Genomic DNA, 21,819 nt, shown 5'->3' with positions numbered 1-21,819 from the left:
GCAAACGGACCATACGGATGTGTTTCGTGTGACACGCACCGGAGAAAACATGTGTCTGCGAGAGAGAAAAAAAAAAAAAAAAAAACTTTACTCACCTTCTCCAGCGCTGCTGTCTCTGCTGTCGCTTGCTCCCGACCGCCGCTCATTATGCTCATTGCATATTCACTTCACTGCGGCCAGAAGCAGCAGCGGGTAGTCGGCAGCACCAGAGACCGAAGATCAGCACCATGGACAGCGACGCCAGGGACAGGCGAGTAGAAAGTTCTCGTTCACGGATAACACACGGAGAACACACGTGTGCCATAAACACGGCTCGCGAAGGGCAATACGCACCTTTGACATGTGCGTGATTTTCACGGACGTGTGAAAGAGGCCTTAGGTAAAGCCAGGGGGAATGGTGAAGAAGGTGACAGCAGAGGCATATCAGGGTACATGTAGCTTTTATTGCGCGGGGAGCAGCAGAGATGAGTGTGCATTCTGCTGTGTGCGGGCGACGGTCGCTCATCATTCATCCAGTTCTCGCTCCACACCCTTACCCAGACTATCAGTTAAATTGTGACTAATTCTGTAGTAAAATAGATGTATAAAGACGATCCAGCTCTGAAATGCATATGAGCCAAATGGCCACTCCTTCCCTGGGAATGTGACCAGTGACAATGAAGAAATACCTAATGGCGTCCACTTTGCAGACGGCATCCAGAGGACTGGCCTGCTCACAAAGGGACGAAAGAAGAAAGAAACCAAAGACGATTGTGCACTGCATGATGGGAAACTTTGGTTCATGCACGTAACGCTGTGACAGTGGTGGCTGATACGTCAGTCCCAATATCCTGTTATAACCATCAGAGCCGAATCCACGGTCCTCAGCCGTTCTCCTTCCACATCACCAGATGGATACTGTGGTCAGGCATGCTGGTGGCGAACACCAGCCCCCCGTCATTGCTACCGTCCAGGCCGTCCAGCCACGCCATCTCTCCAGCCAAAAAACTGGAGCCCCTCTTAGACTTCCTGTACTCGGGGAGCGGCCAGCGACTGATCACCTTCTCAGTTCGTAAGTCCATGATGTACAGGTGATGGTTGTCAAAAAGGAGAGCAAAAATGTCCCCAAAACCGAGCAGAGAAAGGTGCGTGGAATCGGGAGTCTTAATGATTCTGAAAAGAAAGAGAAAAGAAGTGATAATGTGAATGAGCGTGAAAGGATAAGATGTCAGAAGCATCGCACGACCACAGCAAGACCACGGTCAGATCCCACACCAGATCCAGCATCGTACTGCAACGTAAGCACAGACTCCTGCTTGTATTCCTGCTTGCCCTGAATATCCCATATAGCATACCTGTCCCTTGTGTCCTCTCCTCACTATTACTGCTGTACCTTTGTTCCTGCTTGCCCTGAATATCCCATATAGCATACCTGTCCCTTGTGTCCTCTCCTCACTATTACTGCTGTACCTTTGTTCCTGCTTGCACTGAATATCCCATATAGCATACCTGTCCCTTGTGTCCTCTCCTCACTATTACTGCACTGAATATCCCATATAGCATACCTGTCCCTTGTGTCCTCTCCTCACTATTACTGCTGTGCCTTTGTTCCTGCTTGCTCTGAATAAAGAGAATTTTGTTACTTACCGTAAATTCTTTTTCTTATAGTTCCGTCATGGGAGACCCAGACCATGGGTGTATAGCTACTGCCCCCGGAGGACACACAAAGTTACTACACTCAAAACGTGTAGCTCCTCCCTCCTAGCATATACACCCCCTGCTAGCCAGTCCCAGCCAGTTTAGTGCAAAAGCAGAAGGAGGACATCCACCCACAAGAAGAGACAGAGTAAAATCCGGAAGAACCGGAACCTCTGTCTACAACAATAACAGCCGGTGAAGACACACGGAACAAGAAACCTGCCAACAGGCAATAGGGAGGGTGCTGGGTCTCCCATGACGGAACTATAAGAAAAAGAATTTACGGTAAGTAACAAAATTCTCTTTTTCTTTATCGTTCCTATGGGAGACCCAGACCATGGGACGTTCAAAAGCAGTCCATGGGTGGGAATAAACAGACAACTGAGAAGCAGGCAAACCTAACTTCACAAATGGGCGACAGACGCCGGACAAATGCGTCTGCCCAAGCCCGCGTCTGCCAAAGCATGAGCATGCCTTGGGTACTGCTTCGAAAAAGTATGCAGACTAATTCGATCTGCAGTCTGACAGACCTACTGAGCCGTAACCTGGTGCCTGAAAGCCCAAAAAGGCGCCGACAGGTCTGATCAAATGTGCTCTGATCCCCGGCGGGGAAGGCACTTGAGTACACTTGTAGGTCTCGGAAATGGCCGACCTAAGCCAACGAACCAGGGTCGGCTTAGATGCCGAGAGACCGCTACGCTGACTAGCAGTCAGCACCAGAGAGAGGTGCACCGCCTAATAACGGCGGTGCGAGACACATAGATCCGGAGCGCCCGCACCAGATCCAGGATATGCAACGCTTCCTCAAGCGATGAACAGGAGCCGGACAAAAGGAAGGCAGGAAAATTGCCCCGGATAAGGTGGAAGCAGTAACCGCCTTAGGGAAAAAAGTCCGGAGTCGGATGAAGACCACCTTGTCTTGATGCAAAAGACCAAAAAAGGGGGTGACTCCGAGAGAGTGCAGCCAGAACTCTCTGGCGGGAAATTATAGCCACTAGAAAGACTACTTTCTGTGAAAGATGAAACAAAGAAACCTCCCCAAGAGGCGCAAAGGGGGGTTTCCGGGAACCGGGAGGACCGGATTAAGGTCCCAGGGCTCCATAGGCCGCCGGAAAGGCGGAATGATGTGAGATGCGCCCTTAAAGGAGCGCACCGGAGCCAGCCGGACGATACGCCGCTGGGACATACTGACAGAGCCGAGACCTGTCCCTTAATGAGGGATAGTCCTAGCTGTAGACCGGACTGTGGAAGGGACAGGAGGGTCGGCAAGGCCAAAAAGGTCAAAGGACACTTTGGAGCTCGAGTCATAGCGGAGATGACTTCAGGAAGGATATCAGAAGTCGCCAAGATCCAGGACTCAAGAGCTACGCCGTCAATCTGAGAATCTAGAATTCTGACGGAAAAAACGGACCTTTTGAGAAAAGGTCTGAACGGTCCGGAAGATGCCATGGCAACCCAACGGACAGAAGGAGCAGGTCAGAGTACCAAGCCTGCCTGGGTCAGTCTGGAGTATGAGAATGACCCGACGGCCCCCTTTACTGATCTTGCGCAGGACTCTGGACAAGAGGTAGGGGGTGAAATACGTAAAGAGACGAAGCTGGGATCAAACATGAACCAGTGTGTCTACCGCAAAACCTGAGGATTGTGAACCACGGTTGGACAGCTGAAATAGTCTGCCTCGCAGTTTTCACATCTAGGATGTGGGCTGCGGATACGGTGGACTAGGAGTCCCTTGTCCACTGAAGAATGTTGAGCCGCCAAGATTGCCAGGCGGCTGAGTGTCCCGCCCCGGAAGCTGATGTAGGAAAACGCTGTCACGTTGTCCGACTGGACTCGAATGTGCCTAGCCGCCAACAGATGGTGAAGGCTTAGAGAGCTAGAAATACAGCTCTGATTTCCAGCACATTGATCCAGAGGGCTGATTCGGACAGAGTCCAAGCGCCCTGCGCTCCACGGTGGAGATATACTGCTCCCAAGGCGGATAGGCTTCCATTGACGCCACCGTCTGACCAGCACCTGTCGCCAGCGGAGGGACTACTGATCGACTAAGAGCAGCTTCACAAGTGCCGACAGAGTCTCGAATTGCGTCCCTGAGAACCTCTGGTTCGAAGTCAGAGTGGACTTGGACAGAAAGACAAGCCACCCGAATAGGTTAGAGTGGCGAGAGTGAGCGAAGCACTCTACTAAGAGTCAGCACTGGATGAAGCCCCGACAAGAAGGCCGTCCAGGGCAAAAGATCACTGCCAATCCCTAGGGGTGCAGGACCCTAATCACAGCTGCCCCCAATGAGAATACTCGAGGGGCCGTGGCTAACCCCAAGGGAAGAGCCACGAATTGGACCACTCCGATTGTCAAAACGTAGTCAACGCTGGTGTGAAACTGCGATTGACTCCTGCAGATAGGCATCTCTGATGCCGATGGCTGCTAGGGAATCTCCTTGGGTTCTTGATTGATCCGGTGAAAAACACACGGAACAAAACCGAGACTCCATGTGAAAACGCCACACCTGACTATGCTTGAAAAGCTAAAGATCCAGGTCGGAAGGCACCGCCCTCTTCGGGGACTAGGAATAGATTTAAGCAAAAATCTCAGAACCGTTCCCAGTCGGGAACCGGTACAATTACTCCATTGGCCTGCAAGAAATGCCACGGCCTGTGAGAAGGCGGCGGCCTTGGAGCCGGGAGGAGTTGACAGAAAAAATCTGTTTGGCGGGTGGACAGAATTCCATCCTGTAGCCATGGGAGATATAATCCCGCCCCCACTGAACGGAGACGTGTTAGAACCCTACGTCGCCAAGTGGAGAGAGCCTGCCACCGACCAAGGAGGTTGTTGGCGTGGCTAGATAGCTCGGAGGAAGCTGACTCAGTGGCAGCATCTCCTGCGGTCTTCTGAAGACGCAGCTTCGAGCCATTTGGTTCTATGAACCTAGGCCGAGCTAGAGGACGATCAGATGGAGGAACGGAAACCACCGAAACCTCAACTGATTCCTGCCCTGGACAGGTTCCCTGGTTTAGGTTTGTGGCAAGGAAGAACACTCCCCGCCAAGAGCTTCCTTAATTTCATCCAGTTGGTTCCGAGGAAACTGGTCCCTCCGAAGCCACAGGAGCCTGCGGATAGCGAGGAAAGTAGCCAAGACCACCGCCGTGCGGTCTCCAGCATGGCAGACCTGGCAGAGGATGAAAAGACTGAAGTCTGGAAGTTCAGGCAACCGTTTTGGGCATAGAGTCCCTGTGAGGGAATGCATCTCCTCCAGAGAAGCAGAGAAGGTACAAAAAAACCGCACTGCTGTAAAGCTGAGGAGAACGAAGCTCCTGCCGCCCCCATACCGACTTGGCCAAAAGGACAACCGGGCGGACCGCAAAACCTTAAGTGAGGAGCCATCAGCCACTGACATAACGGTCCGGGCTGAGCCACCTGAGGTGAATGAGCCCACTTCTTGACCACCATTGGTGGACAGGGGAAACACAGTCCTCAGAATCACGCTTCATGGGAAGCGACTGTCAGAGCGGAACCTGGGCTGGTCACAGGGGCCTGAAAACTGGAGTGGTTAAGGAACACACGTTGTGTTCACCTAGATAAGGTAACTCCGGCGGATTGAGGTCCAGTACAAAATTAATGTACCGTGGGATCCTTATAGAGGTGCCGTCAGCCACTGATACAACTATCCGGGCTGAAAGTCTAGACACCGGAGTGGCCACCCTTGGCGAATGAGTACACTCCTTGACCCCTCTGATGGGAGGGGGAGACCGGCAGCAGAACCCCGCTGTGGGGTCTGCAGGACAGGCTGTGGGCTTGGACGCAGCGGGCTGAAAACTGGAGTGGTTAAGGAACACACTCCCCGTCCTGTTAAAGGTATACTGATGCCTTTCTGCCAGCGGGGAATACTCCCCTGATACAGGCGGATGGAGGTCCAGTACAAGTATAATGGACGCAATCCAATCATTCGCATCTGCGTCACCTACGGACGGATCAATGTACATAAAGTAGCGTCCGAGCCCCTGGTAGAGACATCCTCCTCGTCCAGTGAGTCAGCTCGTAATCAGAGCTGCGGGACGGGGAGGACAGGGGACCCTGCATCTCCCTGTCAGGAGGACGGGGTCTGAGCCCAGAAGGAGAGTCCCTTGTGAGCTTTGCTGAGCGAGCTGAAGCAGAAAACGCCCTGAGAAGGGGGCTGCATGCTCAGCAGATGCCGGGACAGCCGACCCCTGGAAATAGGATTCCCCCAGGGGTCAGCCACCGAAACCGGAGCAGCTGGAGGGACCATTAATGAGCCTCCAAGCTGAGGGGCCACAGTGGTTATGAGCTCGGTACAGCCGTACGAGACTACCTGCAGTGGATAATAAAAACAGCCTGCAGCCTCGCTCTGTGAGACATGCTGCAGAGGTGGGGGCTCTGTCTAGAATGTCTAGAATACCCAAGACAGGGGTTCAGCCTGGGGAGACTCCAGGCTGAGGCACCACCACATAAGAACCATTACAGTGTGGGTCTGTGCCGGTTCAGGCAATATGAGCTTACATGCAGAACATGTAGTGTACAGCCTTGGAGCTTTGCTCCTAGTGTGAGACATGCTGCTGAGGAGGAGGTTCTATAATAAAGAATTAACTCCTTCAGAATGCCCTGAGAGTGTATAAAAGTGCACAACCAGAGGTTGTGACTAGTGATGAGCGAGTATGCTTGTTACTACTCGGTACTCGCACGAGTATCAATGTACTCGGGCTACTCGGCGGGGACCGAGTAATCTCGCGATACTCGTGCTGTACTCGGGGTCTTCATGTTGGCGCTCTTTTTACAGCCATCCCTTATGCAGGGATTGGCTGGCAGACCACTGCAATGCCACAGCCCTGTTGTGGAATTGCAGTGATTGGCCAGCCCGCACAGCGTGACCGTGCCTTTAGCCCGACACTTCCCCGCTCGGCTACGGCCCCTCCCGCACTCCACTCCGCGTGTATATATATATGCACGCTTACACACACACGCACGTTTTTTTTTAAAATTTACAGTTTTATGGTTTCTACATGCTGCCGGGGGTCATTTCAGAATAATACTCGGGTCTCCCATAGGATAACATTGGGCTCGGTGCTCGGGCCGAGTACACGAGTATTTTGAGATGCTCGGCCCGAGCCTCGAGCTCCCGAGCATTTTAGTACTCGCTCATCACTAGTTGTGACTTATCAGGCCGCTATTATGAGTGCCCTCCGGATTCCAAGCCTGGACCCCCAGCCAGATATTCACTCCCTCTGCACTGCAGAGCAGCCAGCGCCGACCAGTGTACTAAGAACGCTGAGAAAATGGCGCCAGAGTGAGGGGGGGGGGGGGCGGGGGTTAACCCAGGAGCGGGAATCGGAGGGCTAAGGAGATGTACAGGGGAGGGAATCATCTCCTCAAAAAGGAGTGTCCTCCCCTGTGCAGAGCGGCCGGCGGGCGGCGCTGCAGTGTCCCCCTGCATGACTGACATGCAGGGGAACGAAACGAAACTAGGCCGCGGCTGAAGCCGGGGCCTAGAGTTATGCATGCGGCCGACAATCAGGCATCATCGGCGCGGTTCTCAGTAAAAACCGTGGAACCGGCCGGAAACACAGTAAAAAGCAGCATTATCAAAGTAAATCACTGTCCCCCCCAATAAAAGTGCCCCACATTGCAGAAGGACCCTCTGAATAACGTCTCTATACTTAGCTTTGAGACGCAGGGCCCAGTCCCTGGGTGGGGTGGGGGTTCAGTGCTCCGTCCAGCAGGGACCTGCAAAAGGGCTGCGGATGGAGGCCGGTCTCCTGCAAGGCAGTGAGATCCGTGTTGGCTCTAACTTCAAGCCAGAGCCCCTAAGGGATGGTGAAGGAGCGCGGCATGAAGGGCTCCTGCCCTGAAGTCAACCTTAACAGCACCGCCGCCAGGGGGGTGAGAAGGGACATGCCGGGAGTCCAGTGGACCCGCTTTTCTTCCAAATCTTTAGAAAAAATGAAAAATCAAAAAAGGATGCATGTGTGTGTGTGATCCTCCTGACACAAAGAATGAAACTGGCTAGGACTGGCTAGCAGGGGGTGTATATGCTAGGAGGGAGGAGCTACACGTTTTGAGTGTAGTAACTTTGTGTGTCCTCCGGGGGCAGTAGCTATACACCCATGGTCTGGGTCTCCCATAGGAACCATAAAGAAATCCCATATACAGTCATATGAAAACGTTTGAGCACCCCTATTAATGTTAACCTTTTTTCTTTATAACAATTTGGGTTTTTCTATTTCAGTGTCATATATCTAATAACTGATGGACTGAGTAATATTTCTGGATTGAAATGAGGTTTATTGTACTAACAGAAAATGTGCAATCCGCATTTAAACTAAATTTGACCGGTTCAAAAGTATGGGCACCCTTATCAATTTCTTGATTTGATCACTCCTAACTACTTTTTCTGACTTACTAAAGCACTAAATTGGTTTTGTAACCTCATTGAGCTTTGAACTTCATAGGCAGGTGTATCCAATCATGAGAAAAGGTATTTAAGGTGGCCACTTGCAAGTTGTTCTCCTATTTGAATCTCCTATGAAGAGTGGCATCATGGGCTCCTCAAAACAACTCTCAAATGATCTGAAAGAAGGGAATTTTGTTACTTACCGTAAATTCCTTTTCTTCTAGCTCCTATTGGGAGACCCAGACGATTGGGTGTATAGCTACTGCCTCCGGAGGCCACACAAAGTATTACACTAAAAAGTGTAAGGCCCCTCCCCTTCTGGCTATACACCCCCAGTGGGATCACTGGCTCACCAGTTTTAGTGCAAAAGCAAGAAGGAGGAAAGCCAATAACTGGTTTAAACAAATTCACTCCGAAGTAACATCGGAGAACTGAAAACCATTCAACATGAACAACATGTGTACCAGAAAAACCACCAAAAATCCCGAAGGACAACAGGGCGGGTGCTGGGTCTCCCAATAGGAGCTAGAAGAAAAGGAATTTACGGTAAGTAACAAAATTCCCTTCTTCTTCGGCGCTCCATTGGGAGACCCAGACGATTGGGACGTCCAAAAGCTGTCCCTGGGTGGGTAAAGAAATACCTCATGTTAGAGCTGCAAAGACAGCCCTCCCCTACGGGGAGGCAACTGCCGCCTGCAGGACTCTTCTACCTAGGCTGGCGTCCGCCGAAGCATAGGTATGCACCTGATAATGTTTGGTGAAAGTGTGCGGACTCGACCAGGTAGCTGCCTGGCACACCTGTTGAGCCGTAGCCTGGTGTCGTAATGCCCAGGACGCACCCACGGCTCTGGTAGAATGGACCTTCAGCCCTGATGGAACCGGAAGCCCAGCAGAACGGTAGGGTTCAAGAATTGGTTCCTTGATCCATCGAGCCAGGGTGGCTTTGGAAGCCTGCGACCCTTTGCGCTGACCAGCGACAAGTATAAAGAGTGCATCCGAGCGGCGCAGGGGCGCCGTGCGGGAAAAGTAGATTCTGAGCGCTCTCATCAGATCCAACAAATGCAAATCCAATTCATATCGATGAACTGGATGAGGACAAAAGGAAGGTAAGGAGATATCCTGACTGAGATGAAAGGGGGATACCACCTTAGGGAGAAACCCCGGAATCAGGCGCAGCACTACCTTGTCTTGGTGAAAAACCAGGAAAGGGGCTTTGGATGACCGCGCTGCTAGCTCGGACACTCTCTGAAGAGACGTGACCGCAACCAAAAAGGCCACTTTCTGTGACAGTCGAGAAAGTGAAAAAACATCCCTCAGAGGCTCAAAGGGCGGCTCCTGGAGAGCAATTAGTACCCTGTGCAGATCCCATGGGTCTAACGGCCTCTTGTACGGAGGAACAATGTGACCAACCCCCTGCAGGAACGTGCGTACCTGAGGAAGTCGTACTATGCGCTTCTGAAAGAATACAGACAGCGCTGGGACTCGTCCGTTAAGAGAGCCGAGCGACAAACCTTTTCCCAAACCAGATTGCAGGAAGGAAGGAAAAGTAGGCAATGCAAATGTCCAGTGAGACACTCCCTGAGCAGAGCGCTAAGATAAGAATATCTTCCACGTCTTGTGGTAGATCTTGGCAGACGCCGGCTTCCTAGCCCGTCTCATGGTGGCAATGACGTCTTGAGATAATCCTGAAGACGCTAGGATCTCGGACTCGATGGCCACACAGTCAGGATCAGGGCCGTAGAATTCAGTGGAAAAAACGGCCCTTGGGACAGTAAGTCTGGCCGGTCTGAGAGTGCCCACGGTTGGCCGACCGTGAGATGCCACAGATCCGGGAACCACGACCTCCTCGGCCAGTCTGGGACGACGAGGATGGCGCGGCGGCAAGCGGAGCTGAGCTTGCGTAGCACTCTGGGCAACAGTGCCAGAGGTAGAAGACATAGGGTAGCTGGAACTGCGACCAATCCTGAACTAGGGCGCCTGCCGCCAGAGCACTTTGCTCGTGAGACCGCGCCATGAAAATCGGGACCTTGTTGTTGTGCCGAGACGCCATTAGGTTGACGACCGGCATCCCCCAGCGGCTACAGATTTCCTGACACCATTCTGGGTGCAGAGGCCATTCCCCTGCGTCCATACCCAGGCGACTGAGGAAGTCCGCTTCCCAATTTCCTACGCCCGGGATGTGAACTGCGGATATGGTGGATGCTCTGTCCCCCACCCACATCAGAATCCGCCGGATTGCCTGGTAGGCTTGGCGATGCGTGTTCCGCCTTGGTGGGCGATGTCTGCCACCGCTGTGGAATTGTCCGACTGAATTCGGATCTGTTTTCCTTCCAGCCACTGCTGGAAGGCTTGCAGGGCAAGATACACTGCCCAGATTTCCAGAACATTGATCTGAAGGATGGACTCCTCTGAAGAGAGTCCTTGACCGTCTGAGAAGGGAAACGTTCCTGACTAGGGATGTCGACTCCCCAACCCATTGGCAAAGCATGTCCCATTGAAGTGGACGCAGATGAAACTGCGCGAAAGTGACTGCCTCTGCATGAGGCGTCTTAAGGGGTGTGACTGGCCTTGAAGGAGAGACTGCACCCCCGTCTGTAGTGAACGCTGCTTGTCCAGCGGAAGCTTCACTATCGCTGAGGGAGTGTGAAACTCCATGCCCAGATATGTCAGCGATTGGGTCGGTGCCCGATGTAACCTTGAAAAGTTGATGATCCACCCGAAACTCTGGAGAGTCTCCAGCGCCACGTTCAGGCTGTGTCGGCATGCCTCTTGAGAGGGTGCCTTGACAAGTGGATCGTCCCAGTAAGGATCACAGAGTGACCCTGAGAGTGCAGGACTGCTCCCACTGCTGCCCTGAACTTGGTGAAAACCCGTAGGGCTGTCGCCAGACCGAAGGGCAGGGCTACGCACTGAAGATGCTCGTCTTCAATAACGAAAACGTAGCAAACGCTGGTGCTCTGGAGCAATCGGCACGTGGAGATAAGCATCCTGATGTCTATTGATGCTAGGAAATCTCCTTGCGACATTGAGGCAATGACGGAGCGGGGGGTTACATCCGGAACCGCCTGGCCTTCACGTGCTTGGTGAGCAGTTTTAGGTCCAGAACGGAACGGAAAGAGCCACCCCTTTTTTGGCACCCCAATCAGATTGGAGGAAAAAACCGTGTCTTGTTCCTGAAGAGGAACAGGGATTACCACTTCTTCTGCCTGCAGAAGAGCATCGGCTCGGTGGGGGGAGGGGGGGGAAGTTCTGAAGAATCGAGTCGGAGGACGAGAACAGAGCTCTATCCTGTACACGTGAGACAAAATGTCTCTCACCCACCGGTCTGTGACCTGTGGCAGCTAACTGTCGCCAAGCGGGAGATTCTGCCACCAACCGCGGATGCGGAGAGAGAGAGCTGAAAGTCATGAGGAGACCGCCTTGGTAGCGGTTCCTCCTGCTGCCTTCCTTGGGCGTGATTGAGCCCGGCCGGAATCTGAGCCCCTCTGAGCCTTTTGAGCCCTTTTGGACGAGGACAATTGGGACCTGCCCGAGCCTGGGAAGGACCAACCTCGACTGTCCCTTCAGGACAGCATTACTAGGGTAAGTCGCAATGCAGACATTGCGAGGTTAAGGACACCACCTGCGGCACAGATGTACATGTGCTCAAGACCAGCTGCGCAAGCCCAGCTGAAATAGGATAGAGTGCCCATACGGCTGCGAATGCCGGAGCAACCGACACGCTGATAGCTTCACAGACAGATTTCAACCAGAGGTCCATCTGTCTGTCAATGGCATCTTTAAGTGAAGTCCCATCTCCACTGCAACTATGGATCTAGCCGCAAGCCTGGAGATTGGGGGATCCACCTTTGGACCCTGGGTCTAGCGCTTTACCACGTCAGGGGAAAGGGATAACGTGTATCCTTAAAACGTTTGGAGAAAACGCTTATCTGGTAAGCATGGTGTTTCTGAACTGCTTCTCTGAAGTCAGTGTGGCCAGAAAAATACGCAATATACGCATGAGTACTGAAAAAGGATTTCTCCTGCTGTGAAGCTGACTCCTCCAATGGGGGAGCTGAGGGAGAAAGATCCAACATTCCATTGATGGACGCTATAAGATCATTCACTATGGCGTCACCATCCGGTGTATCCGGATTGAGAGCGGTGTCAGGACCAAAGCCCTGATCAGCTACGTCTGCCTCATCATACAGAGAGTCCTTGCTGGGACCTTGACCAGTGATGAAGCCGTGCCGCACCCAGCGAGCTAGCTTAGGCTGTCTGGGACTGCCGTCCGTATCAGAGCCTTCACCCTGGAATGCCTGGGACCCCCCCGGAGCACTGATTACGTTCCAAATGAGGGTGGCCAGGGAGCATTAATCAAGATTGCCCATGGCCTGTCTGGACTGCAAAGTCTCTATCCCATGACAATCTATCAGCCGAAACTGCAACTCCGTCCCTGTCCCTGGACAGGGTTCACAGATGGTTCCTTTGGCTACCTCTAGGAGAGACCCCGGCTGACCAAGTGCTACAGGGGAGCTTGCACACAATGGGGGTCAGTGGAACCTGCCGGTGGAACAGTATCACATGCAGGAAAAACAGCATAGGAAGCCTTGTTGCTTGTTTGCTGCTGTATTCAAGCCATCTATGCAATGTATAGCATACAAGCATAAACACTTCAGCACATGCAATACAAGCAGTATAGAAAGCCTGTGCCTTAGCACCCTTGCTTTTTTGCTGCTGTTATCTCGCCATCTAGGAGGGCATGCAGTGTATTGAAAAAGGATTTCTCCTGCTGTGCATACAATCATAAAATACAAATGGACACTTCGGTATTTAGTGGGGTCAGCACTTCAGGTGCTGCTTACCGCCCGCCTATAACGCGGGTGTGTGGTCGCCAGAGCCCTGTGTTGGTTGCCCAGAGCATGTCTCCGTTCCCCAGCTCGGACTGCGTGCAGGAATGGCTGCCGGCGTCCTTCTCCAGCTCGTGTGACGAGGGGCGGGCCGTGGGCGTGCCCCAGACAAGAGCGGGAAACTGGCGTCCCACTGTGTCCAGTGAAGGGGGCTGGAGAATGCAAAGCAGACTCCAGCCCTCGGCGCTGACTGTCTGTACAGCGTCCCGCCTCTCCCCTGACTGGCAGGGCTGGAGGCGGGAACGAAACGAAAACTAGGCCGCAAAGCCGGGGACTCGAGTAATAAGCGCGGCCGTCCATGTGCACGGCCAGCGCGGAAGTCCCCGGCGCACCATAAGTCCCAGCCGCGCCACAATGTAAAAAACACCCAGCAGCGGCCGGCGCGGCAGTTCCCAATACATAAATTCAATCAGCGAAGCTGCAGTGAATAATAGCACGAGCGCACCGCGCTGTTACCCCCGGCGCACTAACACTCCCAGCAATGCTGGTGTGTGTGTGCGCGCTTGCCCGGGGACACAGAGTACCTTAATGTAGCAGGGCCTGTCCCTGACGATACTCAGCTCCATATCCAGCAGGTTCTCTGGGTCTGTGGATGGAGCCCGGTCTCAGTGCCTGGAGACCTGTAAGATCCCACTTCGCCCAGAGCCCTGAGGGGGGATGGGGAAGGAAAACAGCATGTGGGCTCCAGCCTCCGTACCCGCAATGGGTACCTCAACCTTAACAAACACCCGACAAAAGTGGGGTGAGAAGGGAGCATGCTGGGGGCCCCATATGGGCCCACTTTTCTTCCATCCGACATAGTCAGCAGCTGCTGCTGACTAAAAACAGTGGAGCTATGCGTGGATGTCTGACCTCCTTCGCACAAAGCAGAAAACTGGTGAGCCAGTGATCCCACTGGGGGTGTATAGCCAGAAGGGGAGGGGCCTTACACTTTTTAGTGTAATACTTTGTGTGGCCTCCGGAGGCAGTAGCTATACACCCAATCGTCTGGGTCTCCCAATGGAGCGCCGAAGAAACAAAGATTCAACATAGTTGTTCAGGGGAAGGTACAAAAAAATTGTCTCAGAGATTTAAACTGTCAGTTTCCACTGTGAGGAACATAGTAAGGAAATGGAAGAACACAGGTACAGTTCTTGTTACGCCCAGAAGTGGCAGGCCAAGAAAAATATCAGAAAGGCAGAGAAGAAGAATGGTGAGAACAGGAATGGTCAATTATACCTTCATCCAGGATCCAGGAACTCATTAAAAACTACAGGAAGCGATTAGAAGCTGTGATTTTGCAAAAGGAGGATGTACAAAATATTAATGTCACTTTTATGTTGGAGGTGCCCATACTTTTGCACCGGTCAAATTTTGTTTAAAAGCGGATTGCACATTTTCTGTTAGTACAATAAACCTCATTTCAATCCAGAAATATTACTCAGTCCATCAGTTATTAGAAATATGAAACTGAAATAGCAAAAACCCAAATTGTTATAAAGAAAAAAGGTTAACATTAATAGGGGTGCCCAAACTTTTTCATATGACTGTAGCATACCTGTCCCTTGTGTCCTCTCCTCACTATTACTACCATGCTTGTACTCCTGCTTGCTCTGAATATCCCATATAGCATACCTGTCCCTTGTGTCCTTTCCCCACTATTACAGCCGTGCTTACATTCCTGCTTGCTTGGAATATACCATAAAACATACCTGTCCCTTGTGTCCTCTCCTCACTATTACTGCCGTGCTTGTATTCTTGCTTGCTCTGAATATCCCATATAGCATACCTATCCCTTGTTTCCTCTCCTCACTATTACTGCACTGAATATCCCATATAGCATACCTATCCCTTGTTTCCTCTCCTCACTATTACTGCACTGAATATCCCATATAGCATACCTATCCCTTGTTTCCTCTCCTCACTATTACTGCACTGAATATCCCATATAGCATACCTATCCCTTGTTTCCTCTCCTCACTATTACTGCACTGAATATCCCATATAGCATACCTGTCCCTTGTTTCCTCTCCCCACCATTACAGCTGTACTTGTATTCCTGCTTGATCTGAATATCCCAAATAGCATACCTGTCCTTGTGTCCTCTCCCCACTATTACTGCAATGCTTGTACTCCTGCTTGCTCTGAATATCCCATATAGCATACCTGTCCCTTGTGTCCTCTCCTCACTATTGCTGCCATGCCTTTATTCCTGCTTGCTCTGAATATCCCATATAGCATACCTATCCCTTGTATCCTCTCCTCACTATTACTGCACTGAATATCCCATATAGCATACCTGTCCCTTGTGTCCTCTCCTCACTATTACAGCCGTGCTGGTATACTGCCATGTGACTTCCACCCATAACTGAACCATTTGACTTATGTTACAAAGATAACACAGAGCAAGCAGCTCCATGGCATTATCCAGTCTGGTGTACTTACCGCTGGATGTCATAACTGGCGAAGTCCCACTGATACAGACCCAGGGCTGAGCTACAGACGATGAATCTGCCATCAAAGTGGAGACGCGGCTGAAGAGTTATGCTTCGGTCATCCGACACGTACAGAGTCTTCAGACACTTGCAGTTTATCTCTCTGCCGATCGGCCATATCTGCAAGATGGGAAAGAAAAGTAGTAAGCAACAGCAGACTGGATGCGTCCCGGCAGCGGCGGACGGAGTGCTGCCATCAGAGGTTGTGTCGTCTGACTAGTCCCTATGGACGCCAGTACATGAAGTGACACCAGCGTCCAGCTCCGCACCATTCTTATGCTAAACAATAATTTACTCTCAGAAATCACTGCAATCAAAAAATTCATGCCTGCCATCCCGAAGTGTGTCAGGGGCGCTCCATATTCAGATGTATATCCTGCCTAGTACAACCGTGGACACCAATGTGGATGACTGCACTGCCCCTGACTGGCATCAAAAATAGGGCTGGCCTCAGGCGCTTGGGGGTTCCCCAGCGAGGTCGCAGTAGCGGGAAGCTCACCAGGGAGGCCGCAGCAGCAGAGGGGGGCTCATCTGGGAGGCACAGTAGCAGGGGGGCTCACCAGAGAGGCCGCAGTAGTGGGGAGCTCACCAGGAGAGCCGTAGTTGCCGGGGGGGGGGGGGTGTTTTGCTCACCAGGGAGGCCGCAGTAGCGGGGAGCTACCAGGGAGGCCGCAGTAGCGGGGTGGCCCACCTGGGTGGCACAATAGCGGGGGGGGGGGGGGGGGCTCAACAGCGAGGCCGCAGTAGCGGGGAGCTCACCAGCAAGGTCACAATAGCGGGGGGGGGGGGGCCTCACCAGGGAGGCACAGTAGCAGGGGGGCTTACCAGAGAGGCCGCAGTAGCAGGGAGCTCACCAGGAAAGCCGCAGTTGCGGGGAGCTCACCAGGAAAGCCGCAGTTGCGGGGAGCTCACCAGAAAAAGACGCAGTTGCGGGGAGCTCACCAGGAAAGCCGCAGTAGCGGGGAGCTCACCAGGGAGGCCGCAGTAGCGGGGGGGGGGGGGGCTCACCTGGGAAGCAAAGTAGCAGGGGGGGCTCACCAGAGAGGCCGCAGTAGTGGAGAGCTCACCAGGAAAGCCGCAGTAGCGGTGGGGGGGGGGATTGGGGGGCGCTGGCTCACCAGCGAGGCCTCAGTAGCGGGGGTTGGGGCAGGGGCTCACCGGGGAGACTGTAGGTTTTTCCCAAGTTTAGAACAGGGGGAATAAATGCAGGTTGGTGACCCTCACAATCAGACAGGGGTCTCCAGAGTCCATTACCTTGATCTCATACTTGTCAGCGCTTAGCAGAATGTAATCTCCAGGGCTGTGCAGGAGCGACTTCACCGCACATTTCTGTAGGACAACCTGTGAGGACATGAGGTAACGTGTATATATCTGATGCCAGACACCAATCTACAAACTTCAGCGTGTTTTACCACCTACCTTTGTGACCCACTCAGTGTGACCGGTGAGCGTATTCAAGCACGTTCCTGTGGACAAGGCCCAGATTTTCACAGTGTTGTCTGCCGAGCCGCTGACCAGTAAATCCAGATCATCACTATAGTCCACACTAAAGACTGAAAAGGAGAAGAGCTGACAGCAAGCACGGCGGTAGGAAAACTGCAGCGTACCGGTGGCAAGGGGAGGGCAGCGTACCGGTGGCAAGAGGAGGGCGGCATACCAGCAGCAGGGGGATGGCAGCATAATGATGGCATGAGGAGGAAGGCAGCCCACCGATAGCACGGCAGCAGGAGGAGGGCGGCAAACAGGCGGCATGAGGGGGTGCGACACGGACGATATGAGGCAGCAGAAGTGTGCTGACAGGAGAATGTCCTCCATCATCCTTCTCTATGGGTGGCTTGCTCTGATTTCTTACCTACAATGGGTCGTCTCCATGTTTCACTTTTTACATGGTCTACTCTAGGCTTACACCATTTGATCCCCAACGTTACAAGATATTTTGGTGCAGGATCGCTAATTGGGCCACGCCCCCTTTTCAGTAGTCCACGCTTCTTCAGTGTACATTAAAAAAATGTGGGCCAAGCGTGGATTTACAGAAATTTGTCCACAATCATGAAGCTTGCTCCTGTGTACGGTGCATGAGAATGGCACAGTCTGCAGGATGAAGGGTCGGCACAGAGGCTGCACAACAGAATGGAAAGACAAAGAAGTAAGGCTGGCATGCTACATTACATGTCTTCTCTGTGATTTACCTGCTCCAGTGTGGCCCCGGAAGTGCTGCGTTCGGGCCCCTGAGCTCCAGTCCCAGCAGGCTACAGTGTTATCAAATGAGCCGGTTACCAGCTTCAGTTCATCGAAGGTGACAGCAGCGCAGGTGTGAGTCTGGATGCCGTAGATGCACTGACCGGTGCTCACATCCCACAGTTTCGCAGACAAGTCGTCAGAGCCTGTGCAAGGAAATTTGGCTTAAGAGTGGCACAAGGTTCAGGCCCCGGCTGGGCAATAATGTATATTGTAAAAAATTATGTACACCCTTTCCTCGCTGTGTGATGAGGGTCCAGGGCTCTGCGCATTAGACTATACACTGTGTACAGAATGATTGAGTATTTGGATCACATCAGCGTGCGGCCCGGTACGCTTAGCCCAGTGTGTGTAGCCCCATGTGCGTCGCATGTATTTGAGTGTATTTGAGTGTAACAAGCCTTATTACACCTCCCTACCCATCCTTGTGTTGTAAAATTGTATAATATGAAAGTAATAAACATTTTATTACCTTCATATTTCCTATGTAAATTAGAGAGCTGCTGGCCACATGGGCGGTGCCTTGCCCTATGGACGTCTGCATACTTTCCGTGGTATCACGCCCCTGTGGGTGTGATACCATGGAGTCACATGAGCGACATCCCCGTCGCTCATTCTATCCTGCGCGCATTGTGGCAGGCTTCTTTTCCGGGTGTTAACTCGCCGGCTTCAGACGCGCATGCGCAGTACGCGTCTGAAACTGACAAGGATAACCCGGAAAAGAAGCCTGCCACAATGGTAAGTATAAACGTGCGCAGGGTAGAATGGTTATCCTTGTCAGTTTCAGACGCGTACTGCGCATGCGCGTCTGAAGCCGGCGAGTTAACACCCGGAAAAGAAGCCTGCCACAATGCGCGCAGGATAGAATGAGCGACGGGGACGATGCTCATGTGACTCCATGGTATCACACCCACAGGGGCGTGATACCACGGAAAGTATGCAGACGTCCATAGGGCAAGACGCAGCCCATGTGGCCAGCGGCTCTCTAATTTACATAGGAAATATGAAGGTAATAAAACGTTTTTTATTACTTTCGTATTATACAATTTTACAACACAAGGATGGGTAGGGAGGTGTAATTAGGGCACACATGCGTCTGCTGATAGGTTATAATGCATATTCTAGGTGACAGGTTCCCTTTAAGCAATACAATGATATAAAAAATTGTTTGTTCGGGGAAAACAAATTGCGAAGTGCAATTACAAGATATTTGCAGAAAAGAGTGAATGAATAAATAGGAGCCAAATAATAATCAATTGTACAACAAAGTATACAAAAAAGTATACAGAGGACAATGGCTATGGATAGCGTCCCAAATGAGGTATACACGTAATCCATAAAGTGCATACAAAAAACATGACCATTATATCTCAGAATATATATAAAATATGTAAATCAGACACTCCCAGGTCAATGTATAGGTCTTGTAACTATAAAATATATATATTTACCCTGAAACAAATAGGCTGCTCACGAAGTGGAGATGGCAAGGAGTCAAATTAGGCAGCGCACCATAATAAGTAAAAAATCAAGGTGTGGATACCTGAGGCAATGATCCACCACTGCTGTGCCAACACCAGAGCCCTACACGTGTTTCGGCGTGTAGCCTTCGTCAGGGGTGTGTGGCCTAATGATTCCTTGCCATATCCATCCAGCACAAGCTCCTGTAAGAACTTAATTTGATGGTAAGAGGAACTCAGGGCTGTGGCTCGCACCCTATAAACCCCTAGTGGCCGACCAGGAGTGTCTGAGTCATTAGGCAAGTCAACTTGTAGGAGTGAGAACTCTTCCCCCATTGTATTTGGCTGTAGAGAATTAACAGGTCGATTTGGTGCAAGGTCATTCCTCAATCAACCAGCATGGCAAGTGTTTTGCAAATGCCCAGGCTGCCCACATCGATAACATCTCCTCTGCGTTGGACTCCTTCCAATGTGCATTTCTGGAGAAGGCAGTAGGAGAACCTGGTGACAAAGGCCAGAGGCCATACACTCCAACAGGGGCATCTATGGTGAAGGGGTCAGTGGTATACGACAGTAGAGGTGGTTGTACCTCTTCCTCAAGCAGTATGGAATGCACAAAATGCACCGGACGAGGTGGAGATGCCTGGGGGTCCCTCCGAGTCCTTGCGGGACAACTGGATTGCAGGTGCCCAGGTTGTCCGCACCCATAACATGTCTTCTCTGTGATTCACCCAGGGCGTGGTCGGAACGGTTGGAGCTCAGGATTGTGAGCCGTGGTTGTCATCGGCCTGTGGAGGGGCAGATATAAGTGGAGAGGGCCGAGGCGCAAGAGGGTCAGACTGTGGCTTATTGTCCATAAGCCTCCTCCAATGCGGTCGGATAGTAAGGGCCTCATCTGCCAGGGCTGCAGCTCTATCCAAGGTGCACAGCGTGCGCTCTCTGAGCCATTCCCGTATTTCTGAGGGACACTTAAAAAGGAATTGTTCTATAAGAAATACCTGTATAACGTCTTCCACAGTGAAGGAGTTTTCCGCTTCCAGCCATCTCCGACATGCCTGGGACATCTTATGGGCATACATCCTAAATGATCCCCCTTTGGTGCCTGGGAGTTCTCGGAACTGTGCCCTATGTGAGTCTGGGGTGATGGCATGGTAATCCAGGATAGTCCGCTTTACAATGTTGTAATCCCGGTTCTGCTGGGAGTCAATGGTGCGATAAGCCTCTGCCAGGCTTCTGTTCAGGAGTCCCACTAACAAATACATCCAGCCAGAGTGGAGCACCTCCATCACCGCACACTGCTGCTCAAAGTCCTTGAAGAACCCCTCCACATCTCCAGAAGCCTCTTCAAATGGCTTGAAGTCCGCCCGGGTGATCTGTACAGGCTCGCGGATCGCTGGGTTTACACTCAAACTCATATCTCCCTCTGCCGGACTCCATTGCTTCTTGTCTCCTCTGTGCTCGGTGAGCAGCCTCCTCCTTATACTGCTGAGATACACCTGGGCCCAGAACCGCCATCCCTTCTTCAAACCATACCACCCACTGGCTTTTTGGCGCAGGGATCCCCGTCTTCAGAGCTTGTATGTCAGACATCTGGGAGGTGGACTGGCTGGCACCCACCAGTAGATCAATTAAGGCCTCATTACTCAGTCCCTGGTAGCTTAGGCCCAGATTTTTGGCTCTCTCCTGTAGACTGGATGTGGTCCAGTTTCTGTACTCACTCTGTGGGCGATTCGCCATTATTCTGTGCTCTGTTGATCCCACCGCTGCCACCAGTTGTGACGGGGTCCTTCTCCCATATCACACAATCAACAGAGCGAGATATGGCTGAAGAATCCAATAAACATTTATCCCAAGCAAAACAGAAGGTTCATAATATAATCCACTACACAGAGGGTAAAAATAGTCCAGTAATGGCATAAATGTCCCGGGGACTCCTCCAGCAGGTCTTCTCCATGGAAATCAGGGTTCTTCACAGTCTCTCTGGGGTGCTGGCCGCAGCCTCAGCTTTTCCCTCAGAGGGTCAATCTTGCTTCTTCTCTCTTGTAAGTCTCACCCAGAATGACTGACCAATTCTTCAGGTAAGCAGAGAGTTTGTACTTTTTAAGAACTTTTGCTGCGGAATCTCATATTGACCTGGCTGGTGGGTGTTTGTGTGTGGGTACTGTTGTACTTACTACACGGATGTGTATTTATGCGGGTACTGTTAAAGGAAAATTGGACATAATTTAACACAAAATCCCTAAAATGGTCCTGAAAAAGGTTGTTGGCCTCTTTCTATTATAGTGGGTAAACAACCCTGCATCAAGCATGTGATGCTCGTTCAGACTCACCTGCGCCAAGTGAAAGGTATTGGATATATGAAAACTAAAAGCGCAAAAATAGGGTCTTATCTGTGAGATATGGTGAGCCTGTGATTAAGGCTTTACTCACTTGGGAGGTTTAGTTATGTCATATACAACCACTAGGAAAAATCTCGGAAAGACAACTGACAGCCCCCAGTATATCGAGGATACTTTGCGATTGCAACTAGGAGTGGAAAGGGTTAAATTGCTGCGCTGCTGTGCATTAAAGAAGAATGCTGGATCTTCGATATGTGACTTTATTCAACGCGTTTCGGAGCAACCTCCTTCATCAGGATCATCACATTTACATATGGTACTGGACAGGGGTATATATAC

At 51.7% G+C, this 21,819-nt stretch overlaps 1 protein-coding gene across 1 annotated transcript in view; it reads right to left on the bottom strand.

Moving 5' to 3' along the window:
- Positions 1–428: 428 nt before the first annotated feature.
- LOC142259450 (F-box/WD repeat-containing protein 2) overlaps positions 429–21,819 on the bottom strand; it is a 28,595-nt gene continuing 7,204 nt past the window's right edge. The window contains exons 3-7 of the mRNA XM_075331869.1: positions 17,633–17,827; positions 16,863–16,996; positions 16,698–16,784; positions 15,394–15,563; positions 429–1,152 (exon numbers count right to left, since the gene is read on the bottom strand). Coding sequence (XP_075187984.1) covers positions 864–1,152; positions 15,394–15,563; positions 16,698–16,784; positions 16,863–16,996; positions 17,633–17,827 — 875 coding nt within the window. The 3' untranslated portion in view covers positions 429–863. The remainder of the gene's footprint in view (positions 1,153–15,393; positions 15,564–16,697; positions 16,785–16,862; positions 16,997–17,632; positions 17,828–21,819) is intronic.

The sequence above is a fragment of the Anomaloglossus baeobatrachus genome (assembly GCF_048569485.1).
Source record: "Anomaloglossus baeobatrachus isolate aAnoBae1 chromosome 9 unlocalized genomic scaffold, aAnoBae1.hap1 SUPER_9_unloc_1, whole genome shotgun sequence".
In the NCBI taxonomy this organism is placed as follows: domain Eukaryota; kingdom Metazoa; phylum Chordata; class Amphibia; order Anura; family Aromobatidae; genus Anomaloglossus; species Anomaloglossus baeobatrachus.
This window is presented reverse-complemented; position numbering and strand designations above follow the sequence as displayed.